A 12,760-nucleotide genomic window follows, 5' to 3' on the forward strand; every position below is an offset into this window, starting at 1 on the left:
CTTGTGGTCAACAAAGGAGCCACAATCAATGCAATTAAATGATGAAAAGTTAGGAAGGACAGAGGCCTTTGAAATCAGACCAGAAAATAACACTTGAATGTAATGTTCGATTTCTCACTCTAATTTCCCTCACTGAATAGACTATCTCCTAAGTTGCCCATGTACGGATAGAATCTGGGTGGAGAGGGACTGGCAGAACAGTGAGCACTGGCTGGGCTGTTGGGTGCAGAGGGTGACAGATTCTAGTCTGCAGGAGCCCAGAGACTGCCACAGGGGTTTGTCTTCTAAATCTGTCTAAACAGAACCAAAAGAGAACACCATGGGGTGCAGGACCCATCCCACAGTATCTGAGCAAGAGCAGTAGGGCAGGAACAGAGACCTGGGCCAAGGTCAGCCAAGATTCCAGGGTGTCAAGCAAGTAAGGGATTATGAGGCAGGTCCAAGACCAAGCCAAACCAAGCCAACACAGGTCAAATCAATCCCCTGATCAGGGTCAGGTTCAGCAATTGCTAGGAAGATACATGAACAAGCTTTGGTCACCATCAAAGGATTCCATAGATGTGCACAACTCCTGCTAAAATGGAAACAAAACCTCAAAAATAGCCCAACTTCCCTGGGCTGAGCTTAAATAGAGGTGGGGGGCAAATGGGTGGAGGGTGGGGATGACGCCCCAGCTGAGGCTGCTCAGGGGGATAAAGGCCTATTAGTTCACCCTGGGACAATTCATCACTGCCTCAAATGCCCATTTCTCATCCTTCAATACAGTGGAAGCCCTAAGGCACCAGCTCAGGTGTTGGCCATCCAGGCACTATATGTGGATAATCCCACTGGGGCTGGAAAAATGGGCACTCAAGTGTTCACAGAGGGATATCAGCAGCTCCAGAGAAGGAGTCACTTGTGGTTCCTGTCGCATTTAGGGACCCTCTACAAGATCTGAAATGTCTCTAAACCCATTCTTATTCTGTTGGCAATGAGAGATAGAATGCTTGGCATAATCCACAAGTATGTCAGAAGCATCCCAAGAGCTGCTCATCACTGGTGCTGCTGTGTAGCTGTGCTCAAAGACAGCTCATGCACTCCATGACTCTCAGGTGCCCAAGCACCACAATGCCTTTCAGAGGTGATTTCACACCCTTTGCTTTTCCTTTTCTTTGTTTTCCTCTGCGAAAGCATGAGCAGCCCTGGAGGCTTCCTCCCAGCAGAGCACATGCAACTGTATTTACAGCCCCAGCACCACAAGCTGGGCTCTTGGAGTCTGGCACGAGCTCCCTTCTCTTCACATCAGGTGCTTAACAGAGCTGATGCCGGTACGTAGATGTTCTCTGCTGCATTGGGGATAAATCCTTGGCTCCCATCACTCGGTGGCAGAGGGAAGGCACAGGAGGTAACACCAACACAAAGCAGAGCCTCACCTGCAGTGAGGTAGTGGGTTTGCTTCTTCATGTTCTCTCGTCCTCTTTGGTAAAGCTGTGTCAGAAAACAGCCTTACCAATGTGGGTTTTCTTTATCAGAAGAGGGAGCAATGTCTGATGCAGGTTGTGTTTCTTTTACATCGGCAGCTAAAGCAAGATGAACTGATTTATTCAAGAGAATCTTATTCTGTTATAAAGAAATGCAGCATTTCAGATCGTCAACAGAATATGGTCACTAACAAATCAGCCTTTGGATTCAGCCTCTTATAACATCAACTCTTTTTTAGGTCAAGCAACATAATGCCCATAGGTGTGAGGGTGCTTCAGCATGCTGGAACTCAGAAATGTATAAATCATGACTTTAGCAATGTGAATTTTATCCTTTTTGAATTATAGATAACACTTCGATATATGCAATTTTAAGACTGGCATTAGAATTAAAAGCCAAGGGAAAATATCTGGAGGTCATTAATGTGTAAGCTATCATTTCAATGGGAATGTGACTTTCTCTTGCTCAAGGTTTATGTGTGCTCCTATGAGGTTCCTCTAAGGTGTCTTCTGACGCAAACTGCCTCCAATCTGAAAGTGAGTAAAGATCTGATTCTTCACTCAAACCTGAAAAATCAGGTGCTTGAATAAATCCATAGTTTATGTTTCTCAGCATAGAAGAACAAAAATGGCAGTTTTTGCTTCATTGCACTCTCTGTTCTTTTCCAAATACCTCAAATGAAAAACAAAATCATATAATTTGGGTTTAAAAAATACAATACAAAATATTAATTCCACCAAAACATGGCAGTTAAACTGGTGATCGATTGTAGTTAAATATGGTCCAAAAGTGAATTTCTGTTTGCAATGATTTTGATGTTTTCCTTCCTTTTGCCTTGGTAGGTAACACCTGGTCATGAGAGGAAATCACACGCAGACTAAATTCATCCTGTTGGGAATTACAGACAGCCCATATGCGCAGACCCCTCTTTTAGTCTTGTTTCTATTGATTTACATTGTCACTTTGGTGGGGAACTTTGGCATTATCATCTTGGTGCGGGTGTCTCCCAGCCTCCACACCCCCATGTACTTCTTCCTCACCCATTTTGCCTTCACTGACATCTGCTATTCCACAGTCATCTGCCCCAGGATGCTGGCAGACCTGTTATCAGAGGACAAAACCATTTCTTTCACTGGCTGCATGATGCAGTTCCTCACCTTTGCTTTCTTTGCCACTATTGAGTGTCACCTCCTGGCCATGATGGCCTATGATCGCCATGTTGCTATCTGCCAGCCCCTGCTTTATGTGACCATCATCTCCAGCCGTGTCTGCTGGCAGCTGGTAGTATCATCCTACCTATTCGCCTTCCTCAGTGCCATCGTCTACACATGGTGCGTGTTTGGAGGTTCCTTCTGTGGTCCCAACCGCATTGACCACTTCTTCTGTGACAAAGTTCCTGTAGTAAAGCTCCTGTGCTCCGACACCCACAGCAGCGAGATGCTCATCTTTGCCTTCGTCACCATCAACTTAGTGGGCACGAGCGTGGTCATTTTACTCTCCTACATCTCTATCATCCGCACCGTGCTGAGGATGTGCTCAGCACAGAGCAGGGCCAGAGCCTTCCACACCTGTGCTTCCCATTTGATGGCTGTTTCTATATTCTTTGGGACAGGATTCTTCATGTACCTACAACCTTCTTCTAGCCATAGGAGCCTGGATAAAGTGGCCTCCATCTTTTACACCGTGGTTACCCCAATGCTCAACCCCTTCATCTACACCCTGAGGAACAAGGAGGTGAAGGGGGCTCTGCTGAAGTGCGGGAGGAGGTTGTTCAACCACTGGCAACACGCAAGACTTGTATCATGCAGGACATGAATACTCTACATCAAGTGAGAACGCCTAAACTAATGGGATTTTCCACTAATCCTCATGACTTTATGTAGGTTCTTTCACAGTTCCTGCACAATAGTCAGAGTATTTAATGAGAAATAGAACCCCCATCACATCTTCCTTGGAAGGAAACCAAGAGGAGCAGGAACCTCAAACTTCATTTCACTTCTCAGCCACCAGCGTGTAGGAAGAGATTACCTTGAATTATCCCAGGCTTCTTTTTCCTCACAGGAAACACCAATCAGCTTTATTCAATTCTCACTTTTGTCACTGATAAATATCCACTTTTCTTGCAAGATTCTTGACCTTGTCCCTCAGCTCCAATATGTGTAATATGTGTTTATGTGTGTAAATATATATATGTGTGACAGAGGAATACAAATAAAACGTATAAAACTGGTATTACAAATAAAGTGACACATATAGACTTAGAGAATCACAGAATTGTTTAGGTTGGAAAAGACCTTTAAGATCATCCAGTCCAACCATTCCCCAGCACTGCCAAGGCCACCACTAACCCATGGCACTAAGGGCCTTGTCTACACGGTTTAGGACACTTGTAGGAATGGTGAGCCCAGCTCTGCCCCGGGCAGCCTATTCCAATGCCTGAGCACCCTTTTAGATATTTCCTAAAGTCAGCTGACTGGGAGGGTACTGTCCAAATGGAAGGTGGTAGCAGTGATCCTTCAACAAGAGGGATTTGCTGGAAGCCTGCTGCAGTGTTTGGCTATGGGGATATGCTGGCTTTTGATCAGCCCTGGGGAAAACATACCTGGCATCTACACTGGATATAACTGTATAGGGGATTTTCCCACTGATTTTCCCACTGGACTCCAGTATTTAAGCTCATTTTATAAATTCATACTGTCGTTGTTTCTATTTTTCCCCAAGAAAGTGATTTCTTACTTTCTAATCTTTTTACTACTACCTTCGGTTTCCTTTGCACAAGCATACGGGCCCTTTGGGGAGGCAGCGAGATCAAAGGAAGCTGACAGAGCCAGTTGTATTTAGAATTCCCATGACATTTCCCATGACAATTCCACTTGGACTCAATGTATGGATCTGCATGACTGTACTGCACAGAATCATCTCTATCTTGAGAAAAAAATGATTTTCTCACCTCCTGGCTTGCTTTATAAATCAGAGCTTCAGAGAAGTAAATCCTCCAAGTCTCCTTTTTTTCTCTGTTCAGTTCTATAGGGTGTTGGGTGTCAATGTTTGGCTGCATCTACCAGAGACTCCTGTCTTTACCGGTTATTACTTTCTATCTTAGATGGTTGGGATACGATGCCAGCAGCCTCACTGGGCACATCACCTATGGCAATCTTGTTTTCTCTCCCCTTCAGCTTTAGCTGAAAAATTTCCTTAGTGATTTTGTAAGTTAAAAATCTGGAGCTGTTAATTCCTCAACCTTTGAGATGAGTTGTCTTCTGGGAGACAGAATAGAACAAGATCGGAAACTGTCCTGAAGTTACTGAGAAAGAGCATTTCTTAGAGATGGCACCTCAGCATCTTCAAAGCAAAGAAACATTGAAGCTGGAAAGATTAAAGAGTCTTTACTAAGACTTGAAACCCATTTCCAAATAAAAGTGCTGCCTATCTACTAAAGACCATAATTCTAATATCATATTTTGAAATGGAGGAGATACTAATGACCAGAGAATAACACTGAATGGAATGCTCAGTTGATTACTCTATTTTCCTCACTGAGAAGACTATCTCCTAATTTGCCCATGCAGGGACATGGTCTGAATGGAGAGCGTGTGCCAGAGCAGTGAGCCCTGGCTGGGCTGTTGGGTGCAGCCAGAGAAAGGTTCTAATTTCATAGAATAGTCAGGGTTGGAAAGGACCTTAAGATCATCCAGTTCCAACCCCCTTACCATGGGCAGGGACACCTCACGCTAAACCATGCCACCCAAGGATGGTTTGCAGAAACCTGGCCAGTACCACAGGGGTTTCTCTCTTTAATCTCTTGAAACAGAGCCAAAGGGGAACACCATGGGGTGCAGGGACCACCCCACAGTACCTGAGCAAGAGAAGCAGGGCAGGAACAGAGACCTGGGCCAAGTTCAGCCAAGACTCCAAATCATCAGGCAAGTTGGTGATGACAAGATAGGTACGAGAGCAGGCCAAGTCAGATCAAATCAGGCCCTGAACCACGGTCAGGTCCAGCAATTGCTAGGAAAGTCTATGAGCAAACCTAGGTCTTCATCAAAGGATTCCACAGGTGTGCACACCTCCTGCCAAACTGGGAACTGGAACTCCTCTTATGAAGTTCAACCTCCCTGGGCTGAGATTAAATAGAGAAGGGGGACAAATGGGCAGAGGGTGGGGATGGAGGCCCAGCTGAGGCTGCTCAGGGGGATAAAGGCCTGTTACTTCACCCTGGGATAATTGATCATTGCCTCAAAATGCCCATTTCTCATCCTTGAATACAGTGGAAGCCCAGAGTCACCAGCTCAGCAGGTCTTCATCAAAGGATTCCACATAAAGGATGTGCTCAGCACAGAGCAGGGCCAGAGCCTTCCACACCTGTGCATCCCATTTGATGGTTGTTGACTTATTCTATGGTACAACGTTTTTCATGTACCTACAACCGCTATCTAGCCACAGGAGCCTGGATAAGGTGGCCTCCATCTTCTACACCATGATCACCCCCATGCTCAACCCATTCATCTACAGCCTGAGGAACAAGGACGTGAAGGCGGCTCTGGTCAAGTGCACAAGGAGGTTCTTCAACCACTGGCTACACAAAAGAGCTCTGTCATCCAGGACATGAACAGTTCATCTTAACTGAGGAAGACTGCGATGCACTAAAACAATGAGATTTTCACTAATCCACATGACTTTATTTATGTTCTTCCACAGATCCTGCACAGAAGTCAATGACAGTATGTAATGAGAAAGAGACCCAGCCATCACATGCTCCTTGGAAGGAAATCAAGAGGAGAAGGAACCTCAAACTTCAATTCAGTTTGTAGGCACCAGTCTGTAGGGAGAAATTACCCTCAATTATCCCAGGCTCCTTTTCCTCACAGGAAACACCAATCAGCTTTATTCATTTATAACTTTTGTCACTCGTAATTATCTATTTTTCTTACAAGATTGTTGACCTTGTTCTCTGCTCCAATAAAATTCCTCACTCTTACCTGTGAGCTCTTTATTAAAGCTGCTGGGGTGGGAGGGAAGAGCAAGTGTAGTTTTACATTTGCTTGCTGAAAAAGAGTCGGAGAAAAGTTTCCAAAAGATTCATAGCATTTGTTTGTGCCTTTCAAAGAGAAGAAGTTGGTGGGAATCAAGCTCTCAAGTTGCACTTTTGAATATCAGGCTGAATCCCTCCCCAGGCTGCAGCTTTACAACAGATAATACATAAAGGAAAAAACTGTAGACAATATCATTCATAACACAGGATGATGAACTGTGCTGAGACCACCCAGTGTAAAGGAAAATTTGGGCACATCAGGTCTCCTCCCATTCATTTTAAGGGGTATTTTATACTCATTTGACATGACCTTTTACCTAAATGGTGAGAGATGGAATTCCAGCTCGAGATCGGCACCCACATCCCATGTCCATGCCCAGCTCATGCTCAAGCGCACTGGGAAACACCAAACAGTGGATTTCATATAAGAATTAAGCCTGTGGGAAGTTTCTGTTGATGAAAGACAATCCTGAACACAGAATCAATGGTAATTGAGAGCTATCTGGGTCTCAAAGAAGCCAAAACACACTGATGGGGGAAAAATTCTTTAGCTGATGTGAGTAGGTATTAACTTATATTTGGAAAGTATGTTTATAATGAACACACTGTTTATGTGCTCTGAAAAACAAGTGTTAAGAGAACACATTGTCTTACATGTGGGGGGAACGTGGCTCCTACCTGCAGTCAGTGAAGAAGCCAGAATTGTCATTAAATGCTTGATGTCATTAAGAGCTTGGCAGGACAGAGACCTTTGATATTGGACAGCTTCCTTCAAAACCTTCACCACACCTTGTTTTCTTCCATTTTGTTGGATATTTTGGCTTAGACTATACATATAGAATCATAGAGCCACAGAAAGCCCAAGCTGGACCTCAAAATATCATCTGATCTGAGCTTTGGTGGAAACAGGAGTCTAGATGAGCAGTGTCATGTGGAGGGCTCATCACTGTCTGATGAATTACCCCACTCTGGTGTCCTTATTTCCTCTTGGGTTTAAGAAAGTTTCCAAAGCAGAGACAACTGAAATGGTCAAAGGTTTACCCACACTTGGTGCTACCTTTCCAAGGGAAGTCTTGAATGCCATAGTCCTGTGTGTGGTGGATTCGACTCAGTGAACTGGCAATAGGAACCTCAGTCTAACGTGCAGGGGAGGCACAATTGTGAATTCCAGCAATATAAGAAACAGGCTTGAGGGTCTGGAAATACATTTTATACTGAGAGCTTCATTGCATGATTCTGCTTCAATCTTTGCAGAGAAGGGATCTACAAAAAGCAGAAAGCCCTGGCTGTAGACACAAACTTCTCACATCAAATACATGACAGAGGTCCTCTCATTAAGTACTTCTGATACCTCAAAAAGAAATCACCTTTTGGCAGGAAGAGCTGGACATGGGCCTCTTTACCCTGTTCTGCAGGTGCTGTTAGACCAGCCTGAATATTTTGGAGGAGAATATTGGATTCTCTGGAGATGATTCAAAACCTGGCCTACATTGAAATGAGCATTAAAGACGATATTATTCAACAGCCTTATCTATCTAACAATTAGTTAACAAATCTCATCTTTAGATACCATATCTAGCTTTATCCATAGATAATAGAGAAGATAGAGATCTCAGAGCAGTGCCTAATTAGGTGAGGTTAATGCCAGTTTTTCTCTTAAAATAAATGTACTTCATTCATTATTTTGAGTTCATTTCCTGCACTTGTACAGAAAAAAAATCGTTGCCCTTTAATGATAGGGGAGAAAGACCCTGAAAATGAGAAGAGGTCGTAAGGCAGGTTTTAAGCCATCAACTGGGAGATGCTGATGGCCATGGAAGAGCATTTTCACAGGGCTATCAAGGAGCCCAGAACTAATGTTCAGTGCCCATCTCATAAGACAAAAAAAGAAGGGGGGGAAAATAAAGGCAATAAAATAGAGCAGATAAATCAGATTGTGGTGTTGTGCACAAGCCAGTCATAGGAAGAAAGACAGACTTGGAAATGGTTCCAAACCGGATCTTTAAGGCGAAGGAATAGGGTGGGGAAACAAAAGTCCTTGGTGTCAGCTGAAACTCTGGAGACCTTTGTCACAAAACCAGCAGCTAAACATCCTGCCAAAGCTACTTCCACCTGACAAAGTCCCTCAGGGCGTTCTTCACCTCCCTGTTCCTGAGGCTGTAGATCAGGGGGTTCAGCATGGGCACCACCACAGCAAAGACCTTAGAACACAGCAAAGACCGAAGTTATGGACCCGTGGAAGATGGTGACTGGGCTTGCAGATGGCCATGTAGCGGTCGTACGCCATCGCAGCCAGGAGGAAGCACTCGGTGGTGCCAAAGGCTATGAAGAAGTAAAGCTGGGTTGCACAGCCGATGACAGAGATCGTTTGCTTCTCCATCAGAAAGTTCATTAACGTCCTCGGTGCCACCACTGATGAGTAGCAAGCATCGAGGAGAGATAAGTTGCTAAGGAAAAAGTACATGGGGGACTGCAGCTGAGCGCTGCTCCTGATGAGCACAACCATGCCCAGGTTCCCCACCAGCGTGATGAAGTAAATGAGGAGGAACAGGATGAACAAAGACGCTTGCAGTTGCGGGTTGTCCGTCAGTCCCACAAGAGTCAGCTCTGTCACTTGCTTGGTTTGGTTTTCCTCAGCCATCTTCTCCTAAAGCACTGTAAGTTGTATTCATAGAGCCATAATAAACAGTTAATGGAGACACTCAGCACCTAAAAAGCCCATCAATCCCCAGGGTTTGGATAGCAAACCCTCTCCTTATCAGAGATCTGCTCCATTTGCATCAACATTCATCAAAAAACAGTTTAGCAAAGCAATGCACGTTTTATTCTGGTAGCAGTCACTCTGCCAAGTGTTCCCTATTCCATTCATTCTAATACACATCTCCCTGATGTATACTCATGGTATATATCACATTCCAGGGTAACCCTCCCAAGTTCTAACAAAGAAAGTGTAAAAGAAGGGGTTCAGCGCTTCCTGTAATGAATTAGTGACATCAATAATGAAAATCTCACACTAGACCATGTCTTTTTAGAGGTGACACGGTCTAGTGTGAGATGTCCCTGCCCAAGCCTGAGAGGTTGGAACTAGCTGAACTTCAGGTGCTTTCCAACCCAAACCAGTCTGTGATTCTGTAATTCTAGGACTTAGAATCATAGAATCAACTGGGTTGGAAAAAACCTTTCAGATCATCAGATCCAACCTTTGAAGTAGAATAGAACATTTGGCATCTCTTAGGAAGCCTTCCCCATAGAGGTTTTCCTTAAAGGTGATTTTGCTTGCACACTGCAGAGATAAAACAGGAAAACCCCATTTATTCTTCAGTAACTTTTCATCTGTTTTGCTATTTCAGGGTTATTCTTCTATTGGGTATATAGAAATGGTGAAGTGCCATCATGAGGGAGAAAAGAAACCATTAAAACCAAAAAATGGCACAACAAATCTTTTCCTTTTTATCAACTTTTCCTACACCTCCTCTTTCTAAAATCCATATTTAAGAGTTCTATGAAAATACACCATGGCATCCTGCCTTTTAATCACAGCATCAGGCAGGGATATGGAGCAGCCTCCACAGGGGTCCACAAGGAACCACTGTAATATAAACACTTGGAAGAAACCAAGAAAAGAGACAGGAAAACTGTTGGGAATAGCAGGTCAATATTAGCCTAAGATCATGAAAAGCACTGTGCTGCTCATCACACACAGTATCACACAGTATGCTAGAGATTGGAAGGGACCTCGAAAGATCATCTAGTCCAATCCCCCTGCCGGAGCAGGAACACCTAGATAAGGTTACACAGGAATGTGTCCAGGCGGGTTTTGAATGTCTCCAGGGAAGGAGACTCCACAACCTCCCTGGGCAGCCTGTTCCAGTGTTCCATCACCCTCACTGAGAAGAAGTTTCTTCTCAAGTTGAAGTGGAACCTCTTGTGTTCCAGTTTGTACCCATTACCCCTTGTCCTATCATTGTTTGCCACTGAGTAGAGCCTGGCTCCATCCTCGTGACACTCCCCCTTTATATATTTATATACACTAATAAGGTCACCCCTCAGTCTCCTCTTAACTATAGAGACCCACCTCCCTCAGCCTTTCCTCATAAGGGAGATGCTCCACTTCCTTAATCATCTTCTTTGCCCTGCGCTGGACTCTCTCCAGCAGGTCCCTGTCCTTCTTGAACTAAGGGGCCCAGAACTGGACACAATATTCCAGATGCGATTTTTATTACACTCTGGCCTGGGACACTGAGTGCCAGCACGGCTTGCTACCATTTTCTGATCACTGACCTGCTTCTCTCTTTTTCTCCCTAATGCCTTTGCTCACTTGGCTGCTTCCTCTGACTGCTGTGTAACTACATTCCTGTTTCTCCGAATCTTTCTGCACAGCGAGTGCAATGTGCAGGTGTCCTTCTCCCCACCAATACCCAGGGACATGGGCATATCTGACCCAGAGGCTTGCAGGTAGAGCAGGGACCTGCCTTCAGCAGAGATAAGTGGCTAGCAGCCAGGGTTTCACTTGCAATGTTTTTCTTCTCGGTTCCCCTGAAAAGCTGCTGCTTTTAGCCTCATAAGGAAAGCTCATCATTTTGAAACTTGGGTTGAAGGATAATGACAGTGACCTGCCAAATACAGAGAGTGTTTGTGGAAGTATCAGGAATGCAACCAGTGGGTTCAATTAATCTTACTAACTGGCAAGCCTGAACAGTATAAACAAGCAGAGGACACTCCTGTCCTCAGACTTTATGGCTGCAGTTAATTTTCTTTTTCTTATAATACCTCAAGGTTTCAGGTTTTAAATCCTACAAAGTTTATGAGAGCTGCATTACTGTGCTGTTAACTCAGTCATCCTCTTGAATTTAATCTGGTATTAAAACCACTTTTACTAAATCCACATGTGCTCGGGGGAAAAGGTCATGTTTTTCTTTTTTTCCACCATATCTGCAGCTGGCTGATTGCTGACAAATAGCAATGGAGGAAGGCAAAAGCAAATTGCTTCAAGAGCATACGCCTAGTACTCCCACAGGGCTGTACTGCAAGGCAGTGGTTCATAGCCATGTGATGATGGGATTGGAGGGGAATGAGCAGCTCAAGAGAACATGGAATGGTCCTGTCAGTTGCAGGCCAATGCCTCCCATCCAGCCCAGAGCAAGCCAACGTTTCCCACTGCTGTTGTCTCTACTGGGGAAACCCATTACTGGATGTGGCTACAGCCACAGGTAGCTGCAACAAGGCAGTGATGGCAGGTGACCTAAGGAGGCAGCAAGCCTGGTTTTCTGGGGAGAGCAGCCCCAGTACCCCCAGTGTTGCAGTGGCACTCAGACTAGTTAGCTCTGTGCCAGCCCTCCTGCTGAAATCCGTAAGGTGAACAAGTGCAAAGAGCTTGTCTTTTCAGTCCATGGGGTTCTGCAGGCTCATGTGAGCTGCCTTAGAGAGAATCCTCTTTTCTCTTGGCTGGTTTTCAGATGCACATTGTATTTCCCATGTTTCCTGTAGCACTTGCAGGAGACTGAGGATCAGAGTGTAGACAGGTCTGGAAGCCTGCCCAGATCATCCATCTGCTCCTAAAATTTCCAATGTGGAGAAAGCAAGCAAAACAGAAACAACTAACCTCAGCATTCTGGTGGCAGGTGACTGCTGCTCAGGGAGCACAGATCCAGCCCCACGCTGCCACCAGACACTGGCAAAGGCTCTGACAGTGGCAAAGAGGAACATCATTTCCTTGGGCAAAAGCTTCACTGCATTATTACAAGAAAAAGTTTTTCACAATTACATTGAAAAAAATCCAGATGGTTGGGAACACATGTTAGCACTCCATGCAACACAGAAACAGTTTCATGACATGTTATAGCATCCAGCTCTTTCTGTAGAGCTGAGAGAATGCTACTTCTGTTCTCTTAGTGCCACTCTCTTCTGTTGAGAGAGCTTTTTGGAAAGATTGCATCTCATCAGCACATCCACAGCACCTACCAAAATGCAGTCCCCATCTCATGCCAAGCCTCTGCAACCCAACAGCAAGAGAGGGACGTCAGAAGAGCACCTCTGACACACAAACAAGGACAGGTGAAGACTGGGCCTGCTTTGGCAACACAAGTATCAGCAAAGGAAGCAAAACTGTGGCTCACCTTGTAACAGGAAAGAAAAAGCAGCTCCCACTCTCCAAAGCTGCTCTTCACACAGAGCAGGGGGACACTGGACAAGGTGAGCATGTGCTGGCACATGGGAGCCACCTACAAACTGCACTGACCACTGCAAGCAAGAACCTGGAGAGCTGCT

General features: G+C 44.9%; 1 protein-coding gene across 1 annotated transcript; it reads left to right on the forward strand.

The window, feature by feature from the left end:
- Window positions 1-2,316: 2,316 nt before the first annotated feature.
- Window positions 2,317-5,119, forward strand: LOC130596441 (olfactory receptor 1038-like). Its single transcript, XM_057404041.1, has 2 exons — window positions 2,317-3,215; window positions 5,101-5,119. Exons 1-2 carry the CDS (start codon window positions 2,317-2,319, stop codon window positions 5,117-5,119), a joined length of 918 nt encoding a protein of 305 aa, XP_057260024.1.
- The last annotated feature ends 7,641 nt before the right edge of the window (window positions 5,120-12,760 follow it).

Source organism: Pezoporus wallicus, unplaced genomic scaffold (genome assembly GCF_028554395.1).
Source record: "Pezoporus wallicus isolate ANWC-B61680 ecotype Strahan unplaced genomic scaffold, APGP_CSIRO_Pwel_v1 contig_7847, whole genome shotgun sequence".
Lineage (NCBI taxonomy): Eukaryota > Metazoa > Chordata > Aves > Psittaciformes > Psittacidae > Pezoporus > Pezoporus wallicus.